General features: G+C 41.1%; 1 protein-coding gene across 3 annotated transcripts in view; it reads right to left on the bottom strand.

Annotated features, from left to right (window-relative positions):
- Positions 1-23,534, bottom strand: part of LOC145458964 (potassium channel subfamily T member 1-like) — a 35,730-nt gene that overhangs the window by 2,148 nt on the left and 10,048 nt on the right. For 2 of the 3 annotated variants that reach the window (XM_080337479.1, XM_080337478.1), the window contains exons 2-23: positions 20,198-20,277; positions 20,038-20,134; positions 17,787-17,910; positions 17,545-17,679; positions 16,041-16,124; positions 15,876-15,970; positions 12,767-12,950; positions 10,555-10,657; positions 10,300-10,498; positions 9,243-9,420; positions 8,454-8,557; positions 5,281-5,430; positions 4,392-4,672; positions 3,460-3,523; positions 3,104-3,212; positions 2,922-3,034; positions 2,714-2,830; positions 2,540-2,644; positions 1,984-2,122; positions 1,373-1,561; positions 827-977; positions 414-504 (exon numbers count right to left, since the gene is read on the bottom strand). In XM_080337479.1, coding sequence (XP_080193605.1) covers positions 414-504; positions 827-977; positions 1,373-1,561; positions 1,984-2,122; positions 2,540-2,644; positions 2,714-2,830; positions 2,922-3,034; positions 3,104-3,212; positions 3,460-3,523; positions 4,392-4,672; positions 5,281-5,430; positions 8,454-8,557; positions 9,243-9,420; positions 10,300-10,498; positions 10,555-10,657; positions 12,767-12,950; positions 15,876-15,970; positions 16,041-16,124; positions 17,545-17,679; positions 17,787-17,910; positions 20,038-20,134; positions 20,198-20,277 — 2,892 coding nt within the window. Of the gene's footprint in view, positions 1-413; positions 505-826; positions 978-1,372; positions 1,562-1,983; positions 2,123-2,539; positions 2,645-2,713; positions 2,831-2,921; positions 3,035-3,103; positions 3,213-3,459; positions 3,524-4,391; positions 4,673-5,280; positions 5,431-8,453; positions 8,558-9,242; positions 9,421-10,299; positions 10,499-10,554; positions 10,658-12,766; positions 12,951-15,875; positions 15,971-16,040; positions 16,125-17,544; positions 17,680-17,786; positions 17,911-20,037; positions 20,135-20,197; positions 20,278-21,629; positions 23,063-23,534 lie in introns of those variants that run through there. The other variant, XM_080337477.1, reaches the window with a different exon arrangement.

Below are 23,534 nucleotides of genomic sequence, written 5' to 3'. Positions count from 1 at the left end.
CCTACTGCAGGCATTTAACACGGCCTCGAGCGCACATTTTCGACGCTTGTCAAAAGTGAGATTATCAAATACCGATGGACATTTTCGAGTTGCTAACACCGGATCGTCAGTGAATTTGGCCATATAGTATAATGGTAGGCAATCATACATAACCCTAACCATTCCCATGGCCAAAGTAGTTATCGCTCGTCTCACGTATACGTGGAAGTGGCGTTTTATAAGTAAGTAGGCCTATAGTGCAAGTATATGCAAAAGTACTGACAGGAGTACTTGGAAAAAGTAATGGTACTTCTTTACTGACCACCTGCCGTGACTGACCAGTGACCATGAGTTACGCAATGCGGTGCTAGATATATATTTAAACTTTACCACAAAAAACATGCGGAGATAGAATGTATAATCGTATACTTTACTTGGACTTCAATGATTTCTTCATGCTAAAATTACTTAGCGAATTCTTTTGCACTTTTTTCGGTTCTGGCGATGATTCGGATATCTCGTTCACTGAAACAATATCAAACGTTCTAATTGGAAAATTCACAAGTAAACCAGTCCATATGTACACCAAGAATTGAGTGCAGTGCTCAGTCTGCTCACATTTGATACGTATGCCATTTACTACGTAAAAATCCAACCACAGAGACACAAAGACCTGTATCCTACTGTATCACACCACAAGCTCTAGAGAATTGTGTTATTGGCATTTGCTATGCATGCCATATTCTATAATAATGAAGTGACAACAGAGATATCCAGGCCTGTCCTACATCGCACACCATCTAATCACTGGAAAAAATAAGTTAGGGATGGAGTCAAATGATCTTACTTGAGTTAAATTTCGCTCGCGCCGTATCGCCTTTTGACTTATGCGGCGTTTCCTTTCTGAAAATCCCCAAAACGACCCCTCCGGTCCGGTAGCTGATCTCTTTGAAAATTGACGAATATTTTCGAGTGTCTTCAAACTTCGTGATTACATGCTTGTAAGCGAGAATGAAAAGAATTATGACAAGAATTCTCGGTAAAAAGAATGATAAAAGCGTCAGATGAAACATTAACATACTATTCACAAGACTTAATCGTAATATCACGTCCGTAGTCACGAAATAACGATAGATGATAGCTACGATATCGTAAAGGACGTGGACGGTGTGTTACCGTGCATGGAGAACAAAAATATGCTAGCCAGCGAAAGGTGCGAGAGCCATAAAGTCGCCGGAGCGTGTCAATTTACTCTCGAGATGCGGTTTTCCCGCGCAATACGATATCGATTGACTACCGTGCGGTTGCAGTGCACAAAGTTGAAACCACTGCGTATGGTTGATCCTATTAAGTATGAATCGAAAAGATTTACAAATTACGTAATATATCTTACCGTAGTTAGATGACCCGAACCAGGTCCGTACTGCAGGCCTAGAAGCAGTCGCAGCAGTGTCATCAAGTAATTTTTTACCATCGATTGATACAGCAACGTGTCCAACATGCTGGAGCTGAAGACCTCGCCAGCAACGAAAGACTCGCAGAACAGGTAAGGGAGAAATGCAGCCCTTTGCGATAATTTTTTCTGAAATTGAAGGTCAGTGAGGCAGCATTCGACGTAAGGAGGTGATAGTTGAATAGTTCGTTACTACTTTAGTAGGTTATGTTTCCTCATTTCGGATTCAATATCTAGTTATCCCCATCTAATAGTAGCTCAACTAAAAGATCCATTGACTACTTGGGACATATCTTTTGAAATTCACTACCACAAAATTTGCCACGACTTGTAGCACGGCCCAGTTTCGTTCTATTTTTGTTTAAGACACCGTCTACCTATAATCCTACACGTATCACATGACCAGGAGGCGCCTAAACTTCCAATACTTAGGTATCGGTAGGAATTCGGAAGTTAAGTTAAAGCTCTCCAGTCTGATCCGACCAAGTAGCTAATCTAATGAAAACAGAGACAATTCTAACGAACTAAGCAGTCATCTCAATAGCATCCACCTCTTGTATTTCGTCTGCTGTTAGTCGCTCATCAGGCGAAACGAATCGATTGAATCTCATGTTGGAAGCATGAGTGAGTTCGAGACACGTTCGTGTCGACGGGAAAAGCTTGAAGATGGATTGAGCTGCAACGAGTTGCCTGTAGAAAACGACATCATAAAATCACACGCCACACTCTTATTTACGCCTGCCAACGGCGTGACTTGATCAGAACACACGGCTCATCGAAGCGGTCTTCATTCGAGTCACGTTAAGAAGTTTGAAGTTATGTTGCCAGCAGTGCCGTTATATTACACTGTGATGCCCCAAAACTCCCGACAATGGACAGAAATCACGGGGCAACGCGAATAGAATATATGGCAGATGGTAGGTACAATAATTATAATTGTGTTCCGAAGAGGCGTAACCAAAATCAAAAGTATTACCAGTAAGCGAAATCTACTTTGTTACTGACTATCCCTGACCAAAGTACTGCGCGGACAGCATAATCAAATCACAAGACTATAATGGGAGCAATGTCCTATTTTATACGAAAGTCGTGTACAACAAAAATCACCCTGAATCGGCCATGTATTCCTCGTGCGCATACACAGACGTCACTCTATCGATGATTATTACAGTATGAGCACGGATGATACCGGCAACGAGTAACGCGTCCAAGCTGCGAATGAACAAATGAAGATGGTGAAGCTAAATCTGCGTCCACATCCCAACCAACCAAACATCATACTTTCCCATGTTTCCCAACATATAATACACCATCGGAAAACAGCTCATTGCTTCCAAAAACTCATTTTCCGGCGAGTGTTCCAGCACTAGTATGAGTGGATTGAGATCCTCTTGTGATCTAGATGTATATGTATAAAGTAAATGTATATATGCATACGTAATCCGAGTTACAAAAGCGCCATTATATAAAGGGATTTCACGCCATTTACCTGTAATGAGCCCTCAAAGGTATCATGACATTGACCAGACTTGGGGTAGCGAATTCGGCGCACACAATGATCGGGTCGTTCTCAGATTCATTCCGTCGAGGATGGCTGCATTTCTATAAGAAATTAAGAACTATCATCAAGTTTCGAACTAGGTACGCGACAAATCCATGGCGGGGATATACCCTATCATGTCGCAAGCAGCAGTACATTTTCCGTTCCTTCAGAATGTAACAGAGCGTGGGAGTCACGTGTCCCATGTAAGGGAAGATAGGCGGAAATCCAACGGTGATTCTGTGAATAGGAGTCGATCTATAAATTCGCAGTCGAGAAATTTTATCTTTTCTGTGAATATACTTTGGAAATTGGCTGATATTGTCGAATAACTAATATTTATAAGCCCTGTTCCTTGTATGGTACCGAATGATTCATTAGTAAATGAGATGAGGCATCATGACGTAGTTAAACTTAAGTATTGCTCAATGAAGAGATTTGCATGAAAAACTATTTCCTTTTTAATTTTAGGAATATACCAAATAACCTGCTCGTGTCTTCCATTTCTGATTTACCAACGATGTCCGAATCTAATTCAACATCTGGAGAATCTGAAAGAATACATTGGGTTTACAGAAATCGTTATCCTAATTAATCGAACCATTTATCATAACGCTTGCACCTACTTATGATATATCTAACTAACAATGTGTCGAGCCTTAGCAATATAAAGTACAATTGGTAATCTTATATGCATCGAGTAATGCATGGGTTGTACGCAGGACATCAATAAGAAATAGGTCGCCGGCCAGAAATACAACAATAACCACCAGACGTGGAAGATACAGTAAAGGAGAGAAATCGACTTCGGAGCTGGAAATATTTTGACATCAGTTCCTCAATTCAGTTGCAACGCACTTGGTAACATATGTCATGCGTTGACTGCAACAAGAATTTAAAGGGTCACGAGTATACATTACACGCAATATAATCTACTGGTCGGTCCATGTTTGGAATCTTTCTATTGAGCAGTGAGGTGGACATATATATCAGCGTTTTAATGACTTGAATCGCGATTTGTTGGTGGCTTGACTTGATTCGAGTCATTTTATTAATTTAATAACTTTAAAGAATATTAAAGCTACCGCATTATTAGTATTTCGTCTATCATGTACTGGTACTTGAACAATAGGGCGATAGTGTGGCAAATTTAGATATTATTACCCAAGCAGAGTTGTGAAAAGTGGGTTGCATATGATTTGAGATCGAAACTGAACACCAAACAGTGAACACAATGACCCGGACTCGAGTCTCTCAACGCTATGACTCGGACTCGACCCTATGCCCCCTGACTTGGACCCGGATTTGACATGGTCGTGAATAGAAAATGACTCGACTATAAACCCAAGTCAAAACTATAAAAATGAGATTGACTTATGACTCGGAACCTTGTGACTTGTTTACAACCCTGACATTTACCTTCTTCCGTTAGTCGAATAGAATTTTCTCGACTACCCGCGTCGGTAGAACATCGACGCACGGCCTCCTTTTCGAAAAGCGCTTTCTCGGCCCCGCTGGCAACAGTTCTCGCCAGAAAACCAATCTCTTCCTCCTCGTCACCCTGTTTCACGATCACCGCGTCCTCTTCGCTGGTGAGGCAAATGTAGAACAACACATCTCCGTGTTCTATAACCCGCGAAAAGCCGGGATTGATGAAGATCTGACCCTCGCGCTGCATGCCGAACAGAGTCGCACCGCATCTGAGATACGAAACGGTTTTTACGATCCGTTGAGAATTTTGCGGTTGGAGGTCCACGCAGTCACCCAAACCGATTTAGAGTTCGGCGGTAACATCAAGATTAAGAACCCCATTGAAGTAACTAGATCGAAAGGCCGGCAATCTAATTCTAATCCAATTGGTGACATATTTCCCAGCTCTAATTGCAATTCCTATCTAATTTCTGGTTTTCCTGAAAATGGTACGGGAGAACTGTAAAGTGAGAAACGAATCAATCTTGGTGTACAGACATTAGCAATTCTCATGCTTGTGAGAAAGGAATTCGATGCGAACTTAACTTGGTTTTTGTTGTATTACTTCCCAGAGGTCAAGTAGTCACCGTCGGTACTTAAGTAGAATTAGAAGTAGTAATTGACAAGTAAGTAAAAAAGTAAATAGTTTCGCATAAAAAAAACTGAAAATGTCAAGCAGGCGTAGAAGTAATTCCCAGTTTTCGCGAATTCAGTAATTCTAATTCCAATCTAACCTGAAAAAAACTGCTTAGCGATAATTCAACTTCTATTCTAATTCTGAAAACCTGAAAATTCCCTAGTTATCCATCTATGTTGGGAAGGTGTCTCGGTAACGTACTTCGCGTGCGCGAGCTGCGACGCGTGCGCGAATCGGTAACCGATGTATTCCCCGAAAAATTTGCTTTCGTCCGCCAGCACGTGGTAAATTTCGTTGCCCGCACTGCGGCCCACCATTCGCTTCCATTCCGCCTTCAGAGAGCTTCCTTCCCTGACGAACAAGTAGTTTCGATGACAAGGATATGTTTAAGGGCTGATGTTGATTGATAGACATCTTCAGAAGTTTAGATTGACGTCATCACATCAATACGCGTCTTATTATATAAAGTTATCCACGAGACTATAAGAATACGTGCGATCAGCCAATCCTAACAGATAAATTTAGAAATCTCTTCGTACAGGCTATTTAATAGCATAGGTCAGTGGTTCCCAAACGGTGGGGAATCCCCCACTAGTGGGAATTCAATGATTTCTAGTGGGGAATAGACGCATTTGTTCAAAAATTATATACAGGACAGTCTACATATTCACGGAGACACATGCGCAATTACCGTTAACTGCTCTGGAACGTATGTATCGAAAATTAAATTGAGTGTTGTTCACAAAACCTCATTTTTAACTCTGGATGGCCAATGATGGCGTCACAAACGCATCCAGCACGACTAGTTTGACGTGAAATAACGCGTTCGCGAAATTTTGAGCGTTACTGGTATCGGTTCACAATACGTTTTATGTTGTACTTAAAGGCGATTGTCTTGCGTACTGGTGTGGTTGTTTGCCTTGTGTAGTCAAACCAGCAGATAGCTGCTCTGTGATGACGAAAGTGCTGGGTAGTGCAGAGCAGGACCGTAACTGCAGCACCCCAAACCCCCCAATTGGGGGGGGGCGAGCTCGAAGAGGCCCAAAATTATTTCCTCAATTAACATAAATTAAAGTATTTTTTGGAAATTTATGCCACTTTATCAAAAACTTTTCGCGCTGAGTTCGTGATTAAATATTGCCGAATATCTAATCATTCGGTACCCTTCCCCCACGAAAATACGTAGAATATATAGAAATGAAGACTACGGTGTGGGCCATTACTGCGCCACGACGCACCAAGGCCATGTAAAATGCAACTCCAAAAAGTGTGCCAGAACGATTAGCAGCGAGAAGACCTTGACCGAGAAGGAATGGCCTTGTGGTGACCGAAAACTTCGATATATATACAATGCAATATGTTTAATTGTCCATAGGTGGCTAAATGGCTGGCGTCGAATGTGCCTGTCCTGGCGATCTGAACTGCACAGGGCAAATGCAATCCCGCAGGGAAAAACTATTTGCCAGCAAAGCAATACCAATTAGAAATCGTGTGTGCCTTTTAGTTTGTGCGATTTCCATATCTTTTGACATAGCAGATATAGGAGGTCACAAAATATCATAATGTAATGAAGTCAATAAGCCAACAGGTCTGCCTGAAAATGTTTAATTCTTATTTAGGGGTCTTACCTTTTCCAACACACCTCACTCAGCTCTAGCGGTAAATCTGATTACGTGAGCAGAGAGGGAATAAAAATTGATAACAAAATATATGCAATTCCCGATCAAATTTACCGATTCAAACACGAACTATACAAATTTTTCGCGATTCGCGCATTTAGTCCGAATAAGGCGACGCACTAAACAGTATACTCAATATAACTGACAAGTAGCGGAAAAAAGCGTACAGGCTTGGCACGGCTGAGGGGGTTCTGGGGTCTTCGCCCCCCAGAAGTTAGGTTTATCCCCCTGTGGGGGCCCAAGATCAACGTTTTTTTTTGGCGGGGCTGACGAAGTGTTGTTACTAGGGATGGTGTGAACGTGAGGTTCACGTTCGTGTTCTGTGTGTGAACCTCGGAAAATTTGAGGTTCGCGTTCACAACAGAACCTTGGTAGGTTCTGCACTGTGAACCTTTTTCATATATTGCAATTTTCACTTCAATATAACATCTTTGGTTCAAATTTATCGACTTTCAACTGCGGGCCACTCTATGCATGGGGCTGGCAGCATAAACATTCAACACTAAACGAACATGCCCTTGACAATCTCAAAAATTTACTTGTATTGTTACAAAAGTTTGCTCGAAATATCCAGCCTTCCGTTTGTGCATATTTAGTGTCTGTGCTGTGAGCTTGACCCGCAATCACATGACATCAAGAGCGAAACACACTGTATTTTGTCAGCAAATGATCCTTATTCAACCAATCAATGAGATTGATATCGTCTTCTGATGTAAAAATCTAGCAGGCGTGCTGGGTCAATCTTGACTACATTGTATACTGTATCATAAAAACCAAATTCGTGCGACTGGAGTGTTGGCTATACTGCTGTATAACTTGTTAATCGGTAGCAAGTATAGAAACCCATTTTACACTCTGCTCAATATCCATGCTTGGCAATACTCAGACGCCGAATACAATGTCCGATCAGGTCGAAATTGTTGGCAAAGCGACGCAAGATAGCCTACTGATTTTATGGGATTATTATATCATTTGATTGCCCCAGTTGATACATTTGGCGACGTTTCAAACGTCAATATGTACTTAAGTACTGAGCTATTACGTGGCCCCGAGTCGTCGCTCGGTATCGTGTACAGTAGATTAATATAGGCAATCACCTAATTGAAATATGGGGTTTAAATTAGCAATATGACGTAACGTGACGTCATGAGGTTCACGTTCGTGTTCACGTTCGTGTTCACACAGAACCTTTCAAAAAGGTTCACGTTCACACGAACCTGAACCTTTTAGAGGTTCACACCATCCCTAGTTGTTACGGTCTGGTGGGGAATGAAGGCTCGGAATAAATCTGAAGTGGGGAATGAAGACAAAAAGGTTGGGAACCACTGGCATAGGTGGTCAAATTAGTCAGCGTTAGTCCTCAAGTGCAGTCATCGTCATCGAATATATATAGCGAAATCTTTTACAGGTTCGTCAGTCGCCATGCTATGTCAGTTTATTGTGCGAGAGATCGCTACGTGCTGGAAATGTTGATTTTAATATCACGAGCAATGCGATAATCTACAAGCTATAATAAACGACGGGATTTCCAATGCAAAAAATTTGGAAGTTCCATGCCCAATTCACACTCGGCTTCTTTTTGAGTTTACGGAATCAACGCGACTTCCATATGCAGATCCTTCCTTGTAATAGGCCTAGTTAGTAATTAAGTATTATTCTATTTACAAATTCGACCCTAAACGCTGATTGATTTACCTTCCTTTTGACGTATGTGCAAGCATGGTGACCATCGCAGACAGGCCAGGAATGTAGCAGTTCATCGCCAGCAACGCATATTTGAATTCCTCATCGCATATGACCTGTCAGTATATCGCTGAGTGTAAGTGATCGACTACACTAATGCTGGGAATAGCTTCAATCATATTTTTCGTTTCGGACGCAATTTGAGTCAGATATTCATGTAGACTAGAGTTATATCTAAAACCGTGATCGCAAGAGGCGGGCTGCCGGCAAAATGAAGGCTCGAGCACCAAAGTTAATTACAATTGATTAATATATTCATATTGAAATAAACATGAATATTGTCGGCTGACACTTGTCAGGGGTTATCGTCAGCATTATAAATAATATACGACTGGTGAAGTGTTGATATATACAAAGTTCAGTTGAATTCTCTACCAGTTATTTGCTGACGATTACCCCTGACCCCTGTGAATATGAATGATATGAATAGATGAATACTGATTGTATACTGAAGTTTTGGACCTTCTAGTTAATTACTTATTTCAAATGCATTATAGCTTGACTTGAAGGATATAGTTGTCGGCTGGCTTTAGGGATGGGATTTTTGGATCTCAGTCACCTATGTATCGAAACAGACATCAAGCCTGAAGTCAGTCGACAACTATATATAATATAGTTTAACCTTACTTGTGTTTTTTTGCTTTGGATATATAATTTTACAAGTATATACACGATGAAAATATCCAGCTCCGTAGCGGTATAAACAAATAACTGAAAACCGCACCATATTGCTTCGGATACCTGATCTGCAAATTGAACATGAAACTTGGACTCCGGTTTGAGAATTTGAACGTAAAGCGGACAGTGCGGCGCGTGTTCCTTGCACGCCATCGCGCGGAGAATGGTTTTCTGGTCTGCCGCGTCGCGATGCTCTTCTTGCCGAGAAGTCAAAATAAAACAAGCTTCAGCCGCGTCGAGCCTGAAACAACAGGTGTCCGTTAGAGGGATTAAATTCCTGTGCGAACAGAGATGGAAAACGAGTTCTCAGCAATAAATTATACCCAAGAGTAATAGTAGAAGAGGAAGCATCCCCGTGGAAAGCCGAACCAATGCAAATATATGTGGAAAGCCAGAGATTCGTAATGTGCCCATGTTTGAGTAGGCCTACTAAGCAGCGTCGAAAATATGGAAAGTGCATCCGGACGTCACGAACACTTAATGGTCAATAGCGTTACGAAGCGCTGTATTCAGATGTGGTCAGTAGCAAACTACATGTACGTTTTCGCAGTACTCAAGTAGATCACGATTCGAGACTGCTACTTGGACAGTTTTTAGGCAAAACTATTTTCATTTTGCAATTACAATTTTGCAAAGTAGAAAGTGGTTTTGTGTTATGTTTGCATCGCCTGTATGGGTGAAAGTGCCATAGAACCCTGTATCACGGTATCTGATGAAGGAATATATCTCCGGATATTCTATCTATTTATAGACTTATTTTGCATTAGTCTCGTGGATACATCTTGCAATTTCGAAGGCAGGAAACACCGGTTAACTGTTACAAGTATGACATTCCTAGACAGAATCTACTTTTTGAAACTTGAAGTATAGTCAACATGTCTTGTAAATTGGTGCTTTTACTTGTAATTTAGTAAGAATTTACGGAGTTATTTCTATACTTGTCCATGAGAAGTAATGCTGACTACTTTGACCACCTCACGGTGTATTTTAATTGAGACGAAACGCACGTATTGGTGACTGAAAAGTCATGACAGTATACAAATGGAAAAAGTCTGTAAACTAGGCTGTGTTGGTACAGAGAACGACCAATTGAGTATAGGCCTACTCAGAAATATCTCACTTCGCTCTCAACAAATCGCTCTCGCGCAGAGCCGACCCTTGCAGATAAATCACCCGTTCCGTCCAAATCGGGATTTGCATGAAAATCTTCAATGACCCTTCCAGCTCAGTCGGGGATAACAGAACGACGTAATGCTTTTGAAAGGTCGGATGGGCGTAGAATTCGTTTAGAAACTGCATAATCACGTCCAGGCGAAGCTCTGGGTCATAACAAAAATATATTGGCAGATTGCCAAAATGGTTGTTTTTCGCATACCCGTGGCGCATACGATTACATGCTTTTCCGTCGTGGCCCTCTGCCTGCTGTAAACCCCGCCTTGTTTTTGTCTTTGCGACCATAGATGTGCCAAATCCTCAATCTATGAAGGATTGTACGGCTTACGTATAGGTGAAATGGAGTTAAACAATCGTGAACATTGTCAGCAACGAAGTGCAGACTGCACAGTGCACATATGCTATATGTGAAGACTTGAACTGGCAGAAATGCAATTTTATTTGTATCTTCGTAGCAATGTAACTGTAGCGAAGTTCCAATTCGTAAGGAATCGGAGGTAGTATAGGCCTACCTATAATCACCAGCGTAGCCATAAGGGTGGCATATTGTAAGGGTGTGCATATCTCCTCAAAAATCTTGAAAATCGTAACGAAAATTTGTTGGTTAAGCCAACATGCAGTGTATCTATGAAATTTCACAACTGTATTTTTTTCGCGCCATATGTACCTGAGAGCAAACAATTTCTTTAAGGTAACATTGTCTGGTTAAAGGTTGTTGAATTCTCTGTCTACAGCAAGACGAATTGCAAACTAGTATCTGTATTAAAATTCTATGAGTTTGGAGGGTAGCACCAGGGTTGTAACCAAGTCACTAGGCTCCGAGTCACAAGTCAATCTCACTTCTATAGTTTTGACTCGAGTCAAGTCGAGTCATTTTAAAATCATCACTTAGTCAAGTCCGAGTCCTAAGTCAGCGAACAGAGGGTCGAGTCCGAGTCATGGTATTATGGCTCGAGTCCGAGTCCAAGTCATTGTGTTGACTGCTCAGTTTCCAGTTAAAGTCTTGTAAACCCACTTTTTAAAGCTTTGTTTGGTGATATCGAATGGTTCGCATTTAAAATATAATAATTTTCCTCACTTTTAGGATTTTTTGGTCGCATTTTCAAGTTCCAGTACCAATAGACGAAATCCCAATAGTGTGGTTACTTTACTAATCTTCGAAATTACAATGAAATGTCGGTCTTGGCCGTCTGAGTATCGAGTCATATGACTTGGTTCGAGTCATGTGCAATGACTCGAGTCCAAGTCGAGTCAATACACAGATTGACTCGACGTGAGTCGAATCATTTCCGTATTTTGAGAAAATGACTCGAGTCAAGTCGAGTCATCACAAAATCGTGACTCGAGTCATTACAACCCTGGGTAGCACATAGCTTAGTATACAATGTACGTGATTTTAACATTTTGAGCAATAATGCAACTCAAGATAGCTCACGAGAATTCCAAAATGGCAGCGCCGCAGAAATGTCTGGACAACCTTGGGATATGGCCAATCCATTGTTGCGACTACAGTGATCTGTAACCGATATCTTCGTCATTTGTGGGGCTTAAGCCTTCGCGGCCTAGCCCTTGCCTGCTAATGCGCCTTGAACACTTGTTAAATTTTCCATCACACACGAATGGATTTCACGGGAATATAGTCACGAATTAATTCGGCGACAAATTCTTGGGCGAGTAATCCGTCGTCAAAACATGCCGTCTGCGTGAATTATTAATAAAGCCTTGGAGCTATTAGAGCCCCGTTCGTGACACTATCAGTTCGACCTATATTCAGACGATTCGCAAATTATTCAGGCTATTCCGGTTCAATACTTTTAAAATCGGCGCGTCTAGACACCCTGAGCATTTGTTGGTCAGACTTAGGCCCAACTGCTTATGTCGCCACTATATATACTGAAGGCTGCTTTGCATTGGTTCATACCTTTTAAAACAGTGGTTCTTAACCTTAACTAACCTGATGAACCCCTAATTTTCGCATATAGTCACAAAATAAAACTCGCCCACATTACACTTCTAATACTGTACTATATAGAATACCGGTTAGCTAATGCACTGCGCATCAGCATCAGTATTGAAGGAATAACACTATTGAAGTTTTGTGAAGACATGATTTACACACAAAACAAAAAGATTACAATGAATGTCTACTCCAAATCTTTTCTAATGCATGTATAAGTTGGGCGCGTGTTTTAACCTCCAGCTAACGCCTGCGACTGGCTCAACGAACCCAGGGGTTTGCGTGGACAGCGGATAAGGACCACGGCCTGACGACCATGTCCATTAACTGACGTAATGATAGAATTGCAATTTCGAAGAAGGGGATATCTGAGTCCAGAGTCCTTAAGTTATCGGAATATTATCATTACCTGAGGCTAGTGACCCTACCACACAGCGTGAGTGATGTTACTGCATACCTTGCTTGGAAGTACGCTAAGTGCTACCACAATGGTCACCATGATGACTACTCTCGACGGCCATATAGTTGGCGTGATATCGCCGTATCCCACGGTGCTGAAAGTCACAATTACGAACCACGTGGCATCGAATACGTCCATACGATTTTTCCCGGCTCTCTCGAAATGTTCGACCAAGCAAATGCTGACAATGGAAATGGTAGTCAGATTATCCCCACTGATATTGAGATACGTTCGGGGTTAAGTGCTTCAAAGGGAACTTTATCGAACTAAAATAGAGGTTCCGTATAGATACCATTTTTGTACATAGGAAGACACTTAGTGCACTATATGCTACGGAAGCTGGTTTTGTCTCCAAATAGCACATCCGCCGCAAAGCCTATTCCACGCAGTTTGCACGAGATTGATATTAGAATGTGACCGATAATTGAGTGTCATGTTCTGAAATTTAGTTATAGGCGGGTTAGAGTAGCTTGAAAGACAGGGTGAATATGAAATGAATATGGAATACCGAATATCTTATTCCGCCCGGGTCCGTACACTCCTTGCAGCAGTGGACTGGTGCGAAAAATATAAGACATTTATTCCCGTAGCACAGGGGTGGGCAAACTACGGCCCGCGGGTCGCATGCGGCCCGCAACACCGTTCTGTGCGGCCCGCGGGAGTCTAAAGAAGCTTTTCTTAGAAATATTGGTAAAATGCGACCAAAAATTTAGTTAATGCAGGGACTTGATTAAACTTTTTTTAGTATATTTCACCATGATAATTCTAAAACTGGGGTGCGCCCCTCCCCCTTGGTGGCGTGAAAGGGGGCGCGAAGCTGAGCTCCACTAAAAAAAATTTCGCGCTTCGCGCGATTCTCATTCACTTCATCATTGTTGCTCTGTATTTAGTCTCAATTTCATATTTAAAAATCTCTCATCCATAGTCGTAACCTTCCGTGCCATCAAACTATCACTTAGGTTTGCTAGCACCCTGGTTGCGTTTTGTGATATGACGATAAGGGGGGCGCGAAATCGTTCCCTATCATAAAGGGGGGGGGTCTTACAAAGTTTGAGAACCACTGTTCCAAGGTAAATACTTCCTTACTTTATGTATAATTTCAGGCGCGACAGCCGATCTCAAGGCTCACGCAGTTTGAAACGTTTCAACTACTAAACATAACAGAAATCCTAAACGAGATTGACATAATTCGGATCACGAGGGGGATTTCATATTGGCCACTCCAGTTTTAATTATTTCAGTAATATGCTTATACAAACGATTCGCGCCACTATGTTTCTGACGTGTGTGCGATATCATCAAAGCAATGTTTGTTTTGTTTTAATTAAGCACATATATTATCTCCATGTCCTCACTATATAATCAAATACCCATATTGCGTTTTGATTTATAATCTCAATTTTATATAGTGCAGCCCGCGCATGGATTTATATGTTGAATGCGGCCCGCGAGCTCAAAAGTTTGCCCACCCGGCGTAGCATGTCACATCTCAATAGACCAGCGTATGAATGAGTTGTTATAGATTCCCACTTTCTAGTTATTCCACATTATTAGGTGATCCTACACAGGGTCGAAACAGTACTTCGTAAGGACCCCCAAAACGTTGATCTTGGGCCAAAAATGCATATCCAAATGGTAGGCCTAGATAATTATAGAAAACATCCCGATTGTTGATATGTAATGCTCTTTCCAATTCTCTACTAGTTGCTGACGATTACCCCTGACCGGTGTCAGCCGAAAATTTCCGGGTTTATTTCAACCAACATGAATATACTACTCAATTGTATATTAAATTTCTCTACCTCCAGGAAGCTCTTCTTATATGCCGATGATAAAAACGATAGAGTAAGATACATTTCTCTAATGCAGAAGTTCTTAACATTTTCCCTCCAGCGCCCCTTTTCAAAAATTGAAAAGAATATGTGGAACTATACGGTATATATTTTCGTTATATTTCGCGCGAAGAGCGATGAAAAATTTGGAGATTTGATGACTTTAATCAAAACTAAAAATATGCAACGAGAACTCTGGATGTATAGAACTTTATATCCTTATGAGAGCTACTACACCAGTGGTTCTCAACTTGTTTGTCTTCTCGGACCCCTTTTGGACCGTGACGGACCCCACGGGGACCCCCCGACCTTTTAGTCCAAATTTAGCTCAATTATCGTGCAATCGTCATGTGTCTTGTGCAAATATCAACTGCAGGCTATCGATAAACGCAAGCAAAATTACTTTTCTTGATAACAATATCATACTACTTATGTAGGAATTGGGTAGACTCTTTATATTTCAAAATGAATCCCGAAACAGCATTTATCCAAATACGTGGTCGTGTCGTGATTTGATATGAACGAGTGTCTTAAATTCATATCCGCAAAGAAAGGTAGTGGTGAAACGCGTAACGCTTCCGACGAAGCGACGACCAGCAAATATGGCACCAAAATTGAGAATCTGATTTTGTAACGAACATATATATCGTCCAGCCTTTTTATCTAGCAGCTCATCTTGAATTTATTATGGAATAGTGGTTATGTGTATCAATTTCTGCAAACATTTCGAAGTCATCGCGATTGACCTTACTGCTCCAACTTTGTATGTTGTCACAATGCCCAACAAAACATCTCTAAACAGCAATATGTTTGTATCAGTAGGCTAATGACAATTTAACAATTAAAATGTGTTTGCACAGTAGGATATTTTATGTCAGACGGCCAGTTTGTTGATGTGAGTCCTGGAGTTTTACCAGTATTGAAGCGAAACTGCCTCGTGATTTTTAAAATTTAAATAAATACAAATTAGGTTATCAACCATTTTGTAAATTCAGAGACCTCGCGGACCCCCTGTTGAGAACCCCTGTACTACACCATCTGTACTGCAATTCCATTTCTCTTTGACGCCTGCATAGCGTCCCAGCGCCCCCCCCCCATATCGCCCCTTCAACATTCGAATCGCCCCCTGGGGGCGCTGGCGACAAGGTTACAAGGTTAAGAAGCACTGCTCTATTCAATACGACAGCGACAGTTGTGTACAGCATGTAGTGTTTACTAGACGAGTCGACGTGAGAGATTTTGCGTCGTGGCCTCTTCGCAATATAAATACTCACCAAGTAATCAGAAGGGCTAGTATCGTCGATAAAAGAATGCACATCTGGTTAAACATTGCACTCTTTTGTCTTTGCGTCGCTCTTTGAAGATCGTTCTGCAAATGAAAGCGAGATGGAAACTGGTTTATTGGTTGCCCACAGCCGCATAATCCAAAGCTGCGTTACCATCATATCGTTCAGTCCACTGTTAGCCAGCCAGATGTTAAGAAATACGGGGGCGAAGATGCATCGCAGCTCGTGCCAAAATAGCTGAAAAAATGAATCACATAATGACAGGTTTGATAACCAACTGCTGTGAGATTGGCGAAGTCAGCGGGATCATTTCGAAACGCAGCGGACAATAACCCAAATAGATATATTGGTGAATTTCCCACCCCCGTGTATATCAAGTTGCTCTATGATGCAAAGCTTTATGAAGAAAAGTACATTGCGATAGCCTACATTCACAGAACTACCGTTAGAATCCAAGCAACAATCAACAGGCTGCTAAACTATGTACTGTACTCCAGCGTTAAATAGTAGGGATGGTGTGAACCTCTGAAAGGTTCAGGTTCGTGTGAACGTGAACCTTTTTGAAAGGTTCTGTGTGAACACGAACGTGAACCTCATGACGTCACGTGACGTCATTTTGCTAATTCCAACCCTTCATTTCAGTGAAGTGATAGCCTATATTGTACACGATACCCAGCGACGGCTCGGGCCACATAATGCCACAATGCTGAAGTACAATGAAGTGGTTTTAAACGTCGCCAAATGTATCAATTGGGCCCATCAAAAGATATAATAATCCCATAAAATCAATATCTTTCGTCACTTTGCCGAAAATTTCGACGGGGACTTGCAAGGGAATATAAGCTTACACCTTAACGGTCTAGGCCAGACCGGGCGAATGTATTCGGCGTCACAGTATTGCTACGTTGATATTGAGCAGAGTGTAAAACGGGTTTCTATACTTGCTACTAATATTACCCCATTAACAAGTTATACGGTAGTAGCCAACACCCCAATCGCACGGATTTAGTTTTTATGATACATTAAACATATGAAGTCAAGATAGACTCCGTACGCCTGCTAGATTTTTTACATCAGGCAACGATATCAATTTAATTGATTGGTAGAATAAGCATCATTCGCTGACTACCTACATGTAGTGTATTCGCTCTTGATGTTGTGTGATTGCGGGTTAAGCTTACATAGCAGAGAGTCACTAAATATTCACTACGGAAAGCTGGATATTTCGAGCAAACTTTTGTAACAAAGCAAGTAAAATCTTTGAGATTGGCAAGGCGCAAGCTAGTTTAGTGTTGATTTTTTATGCTGCAAAGCGCCGTGCATCGAGTGGCTCGCAGTTGAAATGCAATAAATTTCAACAAAAATGTTATAATGAAGAGAAAATTGTAATATATGAAAAAGGTTCACAGTGCAGAACCTACCAACGTTCGTTTGTGAACGTGAACCTCTAAAATTCTGAGGTTCACACACAGAACGCGAACGTGAACCTCAAGTTCACACCATCCCTATTAAATAGACTATACTGCATATGCATATAGCCTGAAGGATGAATGAGGCCCACTGTAGTGTTAAGTGAATCCGTGATCAGTCATTAGATAGTACAATAGCTTGATATAAATCTGAATTGCCGGTCTATAATGTCCAGGAGATATCTTACCGACGCGATGAATGGACCGGTGCATATTAGTTCCAGTAAATTGTTAACAGTGAAGACGTTCTGAGTCAGGTTGCCTTTGTAATTCACGACAATCGACAAAATGGCGTGAATGAAGCAAATTACGGCGAGAACAACCTGCAATAGCAAACTCTTCAGTCTTTATCATACGTCTCTACAACTACATTCTATAGTTTGAAACGTTGCTAGAATCGCTATTACAGGTATCATTTCTATGATATGACCTGTATTATCCAGACTTCGAAGCGTCTTTCGACCCACCCAATCGATGCCCAACTGAATATATACTGATCCGTCCATGTGGGGTTGTCGGCACCCTCGGTCCAATTACGAACGCATTTCCCGCAGCTGATGAAGATATAAGGCAGTAAGACAGCTATGTAAGACGAATCCGAAAATATTCGGTTAACCCGTGGTTAAACAAATAGCTCGGATTTGAATCGATGGTTTTTATAGTCGGCTGTTGCCATCAATTGATTAGATGTGATCAATTCTGTGTAAACTAGGATATGCTTGCTTGGACATGTTTGCTCTGCGTGTAACGCAATGCTAATGAGTAGGGCGATTTCTTTTTACCTAAAAAACGGAAGATTTTGACCTAAAAATCAAAATTTTGACATTTTTTACCCTAAAAAACTTAATTTTGACCAAATTTTGACCGAACATATGCAAATTAGATGTTTTCCCACATAATGTTAGAATTGTACTACTCATCTTCATTTCTGGTTGGAACTGTCTGTTCTTACGAAGTAGTTTTTTTTCACTCAAAAACTGACAAATTTTTCCATCAAAAAACACCATTTTAACGAAATCTGGCCCAATGAAGAATTCCAGTAGTTACATCACGTAACTGAAATTACGCGTACACTGCTGGTGACACACCGTGTTGCTTCATTCTAACAATATGGTGTCTACTTTTTCATCATGCGCTTCTTGATATAAGAACCATGCAATGCCCACGCAGTCTTGTTACAGTTAGGATATTGCGGTACGTCGAGCATAACACCATGTCAACCTATTTGTTTGATTTGAATGTTTATGATTCACAATGAGCAGACAATGGGCCGTCTACAACGTCAGGTCTATAAAGTAGGCTACAAGATGTAAATGTCAATTGATAAGTTCACCGACAGTGCAAACATCTATGATACAAACGAAATGCAGGCTGCAAAAAGTTTTAACTTTGTCAACAATTTTAACCTTTTTTGACCTAACACTACAATTTTGACTTTTTTTTACCAGTCAAAAAAATCGCCCTACTAATGAGTGAAGCAGAATGACATTTTCAAAGTCTCACCGAACAAGGCATCAGCGTAATACTGGCTGGGAGTAGACGTGTTGTCTTTTGCAACTTGTTTTTGAGACTTCGTAAATACATTTAGGTTCGCTATTGGCGGAAATAAAGGAGATCTACGTATTCGATTGCGTCTGGTTACTCTCCCAATCCGAATTGGGAACCACGGATCCACGCATCGCGGTATATATAACGTTAACTACAGATGCGATCAAAGTAGTTATCGCTATTACTCAAGTACATGGGTTCTAATACCAGGGGTCCGTGGATCCGTGCAACCCTCGAGTACGAAGCACCAAATCAGAAGGTACGAGATGCATTGTGGAATTAGGCCTATACGCTATCTAGAGCAGTGGTTCTCAAACGCCAGTCCAAGGCAGGTTATACCTGCCGGTCCGCCTAATATATATTCAAATTTTATATCTCAACTCAAAACTGAAAAAAAGTTGTTGCTTGTCCACTGATTTAGTAATAAAACATCAAATTTTAGATTAGCTTAGAAGTTTGGGACACATTTTCTGCTTGTCGTAATATAGAGTTCATGGTCTACTTTGGGAGTACGTCACAATGGTGAAGTATTGTACCGAAACTGTTGAAAAGTAGCCTAAAACTTGTTTCTGCAAGTTACATGTTAAAACTACAGATATTCTCAAACAAACTTACTGAAATTCCGATATTGCAATTAGGCAACACTTGGCAGAATAATACTGGCCATATCAAACAGCAAAATCACATTTCAGACGATAACGAACAACCACGATAAAGTTAGTATAGCATTTAACCGGACGTCACGGGTTTCGCCTTGCACCAACTTCAATAGAACCACATATAAATGTCTAATATCGAAAATACAGCATTAAATGCAGTTTCCAATATTACAGTTGCGTTGCACACATTATAGTTGCGATTAGATTCAGGGTTAATAGTGATTTTTGAAGATTCACTGGTTCGCAGCATTTGTTTTGAAGTTTTGCCGGTCCGCGAGGTCAAAAAGGTTAAGAATCAATGATCTAGCTGGCTTCTAGAGCCAAAATTATTTTGCAGACCAACAAAACATGGAATATGTTCTGGGAATATTAATTCAACTCAAAATTTCAAAACTAATTCAGTATTCCTGAAATGTTGAAGTACTTCGTTATACCGACCACCTCTGTAGATTGTTCAGCATTCAGCAAGCTTACCAGTTGGTGGCTATAGAAGTGTCCTCGATGGCTCGAAACAAATAAAGCGCGACCGTCAGGAGCTTTAAAACGAAATTGAACAGTCGAATGCGTAAACCTGTAAAGATATCCCGAATCAATCGGCGACCCCACAACCGGCCAGCAAACGGCAAGTACCAACTTGTTCGTTGATTCTTAACGAAATAAAATCGGAGCCTCTCAATCCACGTTGACTCGTTCACGAAAAACTTGAGCTGAATTCTGGAATACATGATTGGATCCGGTCATTCAGAATCGTGAGAGAGAGAGAGATATGATATTCTTTCTCGCCTGCACCATCGAGATGCTTTGGCGACGGAGTTGCGATACGGCCCCATGAGGTCATCTAGTCTGCGCCCCCGTTTTTTTTTCTCCTCCATGCTATCCGTGATTGCTGAGCGTCTAGCAGGATAGCTGCGGATACCATTTTTCGAGTCTTTGGTATGACCCGGCCGGGGATCAAACCCACGACCTACCGCTCGAGAAGCCGGACGCATAACCATTACACTATCTCGCTCGGGTGAGATATGATGAGATGATGAGATATATGCGGGGATATATGAAATCGCCACCGGTTGACCCATGAGACGTGGAATGAAGATAAAAATAACGGTCGTTCGAAATTAAATCCGAGATCGGAATCTGTAACACTATAAAGGTCGTGGATATCTGCAGAGTTGCGACAAGACAACGAGAAATGAAGGAAACTCTGTAAGATAATTCTCCACACTTCTAATGGAGTGTACTGTATTGTACAGTGTACACTGTACATGCACACAAATGCAAGGGATGAGTTACAGATAAAAGTAGCTAGAATATGTTTTCATCGGATACGGATACGGGAAATGGACTGAAAAACATGACTTTTTAAAAGTCGGTCAATTCTGAACAACCCTATAGTGTACAATCGACTTCAACAAGAATGTAAAAAATTAAACATGTCTCTTCAACTTATTATAGGCATAGCGAATTAAACTAAAACAGCGGCGACGTTTATGTAGACTGTGCTGTAAATGTACAATTGAATAGCGCTGAGAGGACAGGGCTTATAAGACCATAAATTACTATATCTCACAACTAAGGACACGTATGTATTGCACAGCACATGTGGTATATGTCTATAACGGATAACCGGTCAACTCGATTAGTACATCATTACATGAACTTGCTTTGCAATTTCATTTTTAAATTGGCCTGGAATAACAACGAAAGAACTCGGTACTTCGTTGCCTATTGCGCAACAGGGACCCTCATTACACATTGTTGATCGTAGGCTATAATAAAAGTGTGTGCGAGGTGATTATTACGCGCGCTCTTTTCCTAACTGAAAACTTTATTTATACTGTCGTGGAGGAGCGTCAAAAACAAGTTTAATGGTCTTTTTCTGACTATAGCTGAACCGACCTAAGGTCATGGCTGCCTTTACTTCCTTCGAGGCAACTATAATGACGAGTAACGAGTTAATGGTGCTATTTCTTGCACAGTACAGCATAGCTGCATAGCAAATAGTACCGTCTCGATGCCATTTCCTGTACAAAATCCTATGCAATATGCGTAGCATACTCAATATTTACCTTTGTCTAGGCTTTCCTTCACTGAAATCTATTGATTTATTATCCATATCTACATCCATTTCTCTAACATCATACGTTTGCTGACAGCCGACTTTTCTTTTCCCGTTACTGCTTCCCATGCCGTCGCTAGGATGGGTCATAATTCTCAGCGAACGCGACCAACACCAACAGTCGACATCGCCATAAGCATAAGATTAGCTCCGACACGTTATCATCATCTTGCATGGGGAAAGGTATAAGGTATAAATTCTATGGTGTGCTTTCCTTAGACACAAATATGGTACGGAAGGCTTATTGTTATTGCCCAATACAAAACTAGCTTATCGGAGCTCGTTGAAGATGCACGTTGTACACTGCACAGAACCTATTATTGTGCTACGCCGCAAGCACGCTGCGGCGTAAATGCAAAGGTATTCAATTACTCTAAAATTGAAATGATATTAGGCTGCATGCTATAGAGACAACCTTCTGATTTGAGGTACGGACACTTCGTTGTAATACATTTAACAGTTTATAGAATACCAGGACATAATGAAACAAATAGCCCTTTCACAGAATTCATGGTATACGATAACGGTCCGTACAATATCGTAGCGAGAGATAATCTTCTAACATAGTAATTTACCACGTATTTAGGTTGTAAATTGCTATGATACTACTCTAGATGGATAATACAATAATTCCGTAATTTTATGCTAATATTTCATTACCGTGTAATGGGGTAACATTGACAGATGACTTTGAGGAATAGAATCTTTACACCTCGTGTCTCATAAATTATTCACCATAACTTCACTTCATATTCATAATCAGCGGTTCATCCGCTCCCATCTTATCAATGGTTCTCCACCTTCTCCTGACAAAATGCACTACAAGTTATAGATCAATTCTAGACGGGCGGGAAGCAACTGCTGTTCTCTGATTAGTCCCCCAAATACATTGAGATCCCATTTTGGACCACATACATTATACAATGTAAATTTGTGACGCAGGCGGGAACTCTTGGTATGTGAATTCAATAGTAGTGCAGCCTCTGCAAATTTGGATTGAGTATAAGTCCTTTTCAAAGTTCAGTATGCTTATTGCTTACGCTACGCCGGCGATTTGTAGGCGACGATATGAGCATAGCGATTCAACAGCCAGCGACTGTTTCTGTATCAATGTTAGTTGCGCAGAAAACATGACAAGATTGCTATGCAATTAATGGATAAATAATACGTGAATCCTACTCTTTGCGAAATTACTGACACGCGTATCTTCACTGTTGCACTACCTCGACGAGTGGGCGAGCTCAAAGGGGCCCAAAATAATTTTACGAATGAACATAAGTCATAGAGTATTTTTTGAACATTTATGCAACCTTATTCAAATTTTTTTCGCGCATTGCGCGATTTCGTATGGGCAGATATCTTGATTATATGGTATATACCCTTCGCCCAAGAAAAAATACGCATGATTTGTAGCAATGGACATTTAGGCGTCGGCCATTACAGCGCCTTGACGCACGAAGACATACGAACGATCGGCAGCGAGAAAACCTTAGCCGAAAAGGACCGCTCACTCGCTAGCGATGAAAACGGACAGCCGCAGTTGGAAGGTCTAGGCCAGTGGTTCTCAACCTTTTTGTCTTCCCGGACCTCTTTCAGACCGTCACAGACCCCGAGGACCCCCACGAAGTTTTAGTTCAAATTTAGCTCATTTATCGTGCAATCGTCATCTGTCGCGTGCAAATGATAACTAATAGCCTTAGTGATCAACATCAACAAAAAGTCTTTTCTTGAAAATAAGATCATACTATTCATGTGGAATTTGGGTTGACTTCTCTTATTTCAAAGCAAATTCTGCAACTGTATTTCTTGATATAAGTGGTCGTGTCTTGAAATTCCGCGCCTTCGATTTGACATG

This window comes from Botryllus schlosseri, chromosome 16, assembly GCF_051294905.1.
Source record: "Botryllus schlosseri isolate E-star chromosome 16, Bs_hap1, whole genome shotgun sequence".
Classification (NCBI taxonomy): domain Eukaryota; kingdom Metazoa; phylum Chordata; class Ascidiacea; order Stolidobranchia; family Styelidae; genus Botryllus; species Botryllus schlosseri.
The sequence above is the reverse complement of the archived record's forward strand: the minus strand, read 5'-3'. Positions and strand labels throughout refer to the sequence as shown.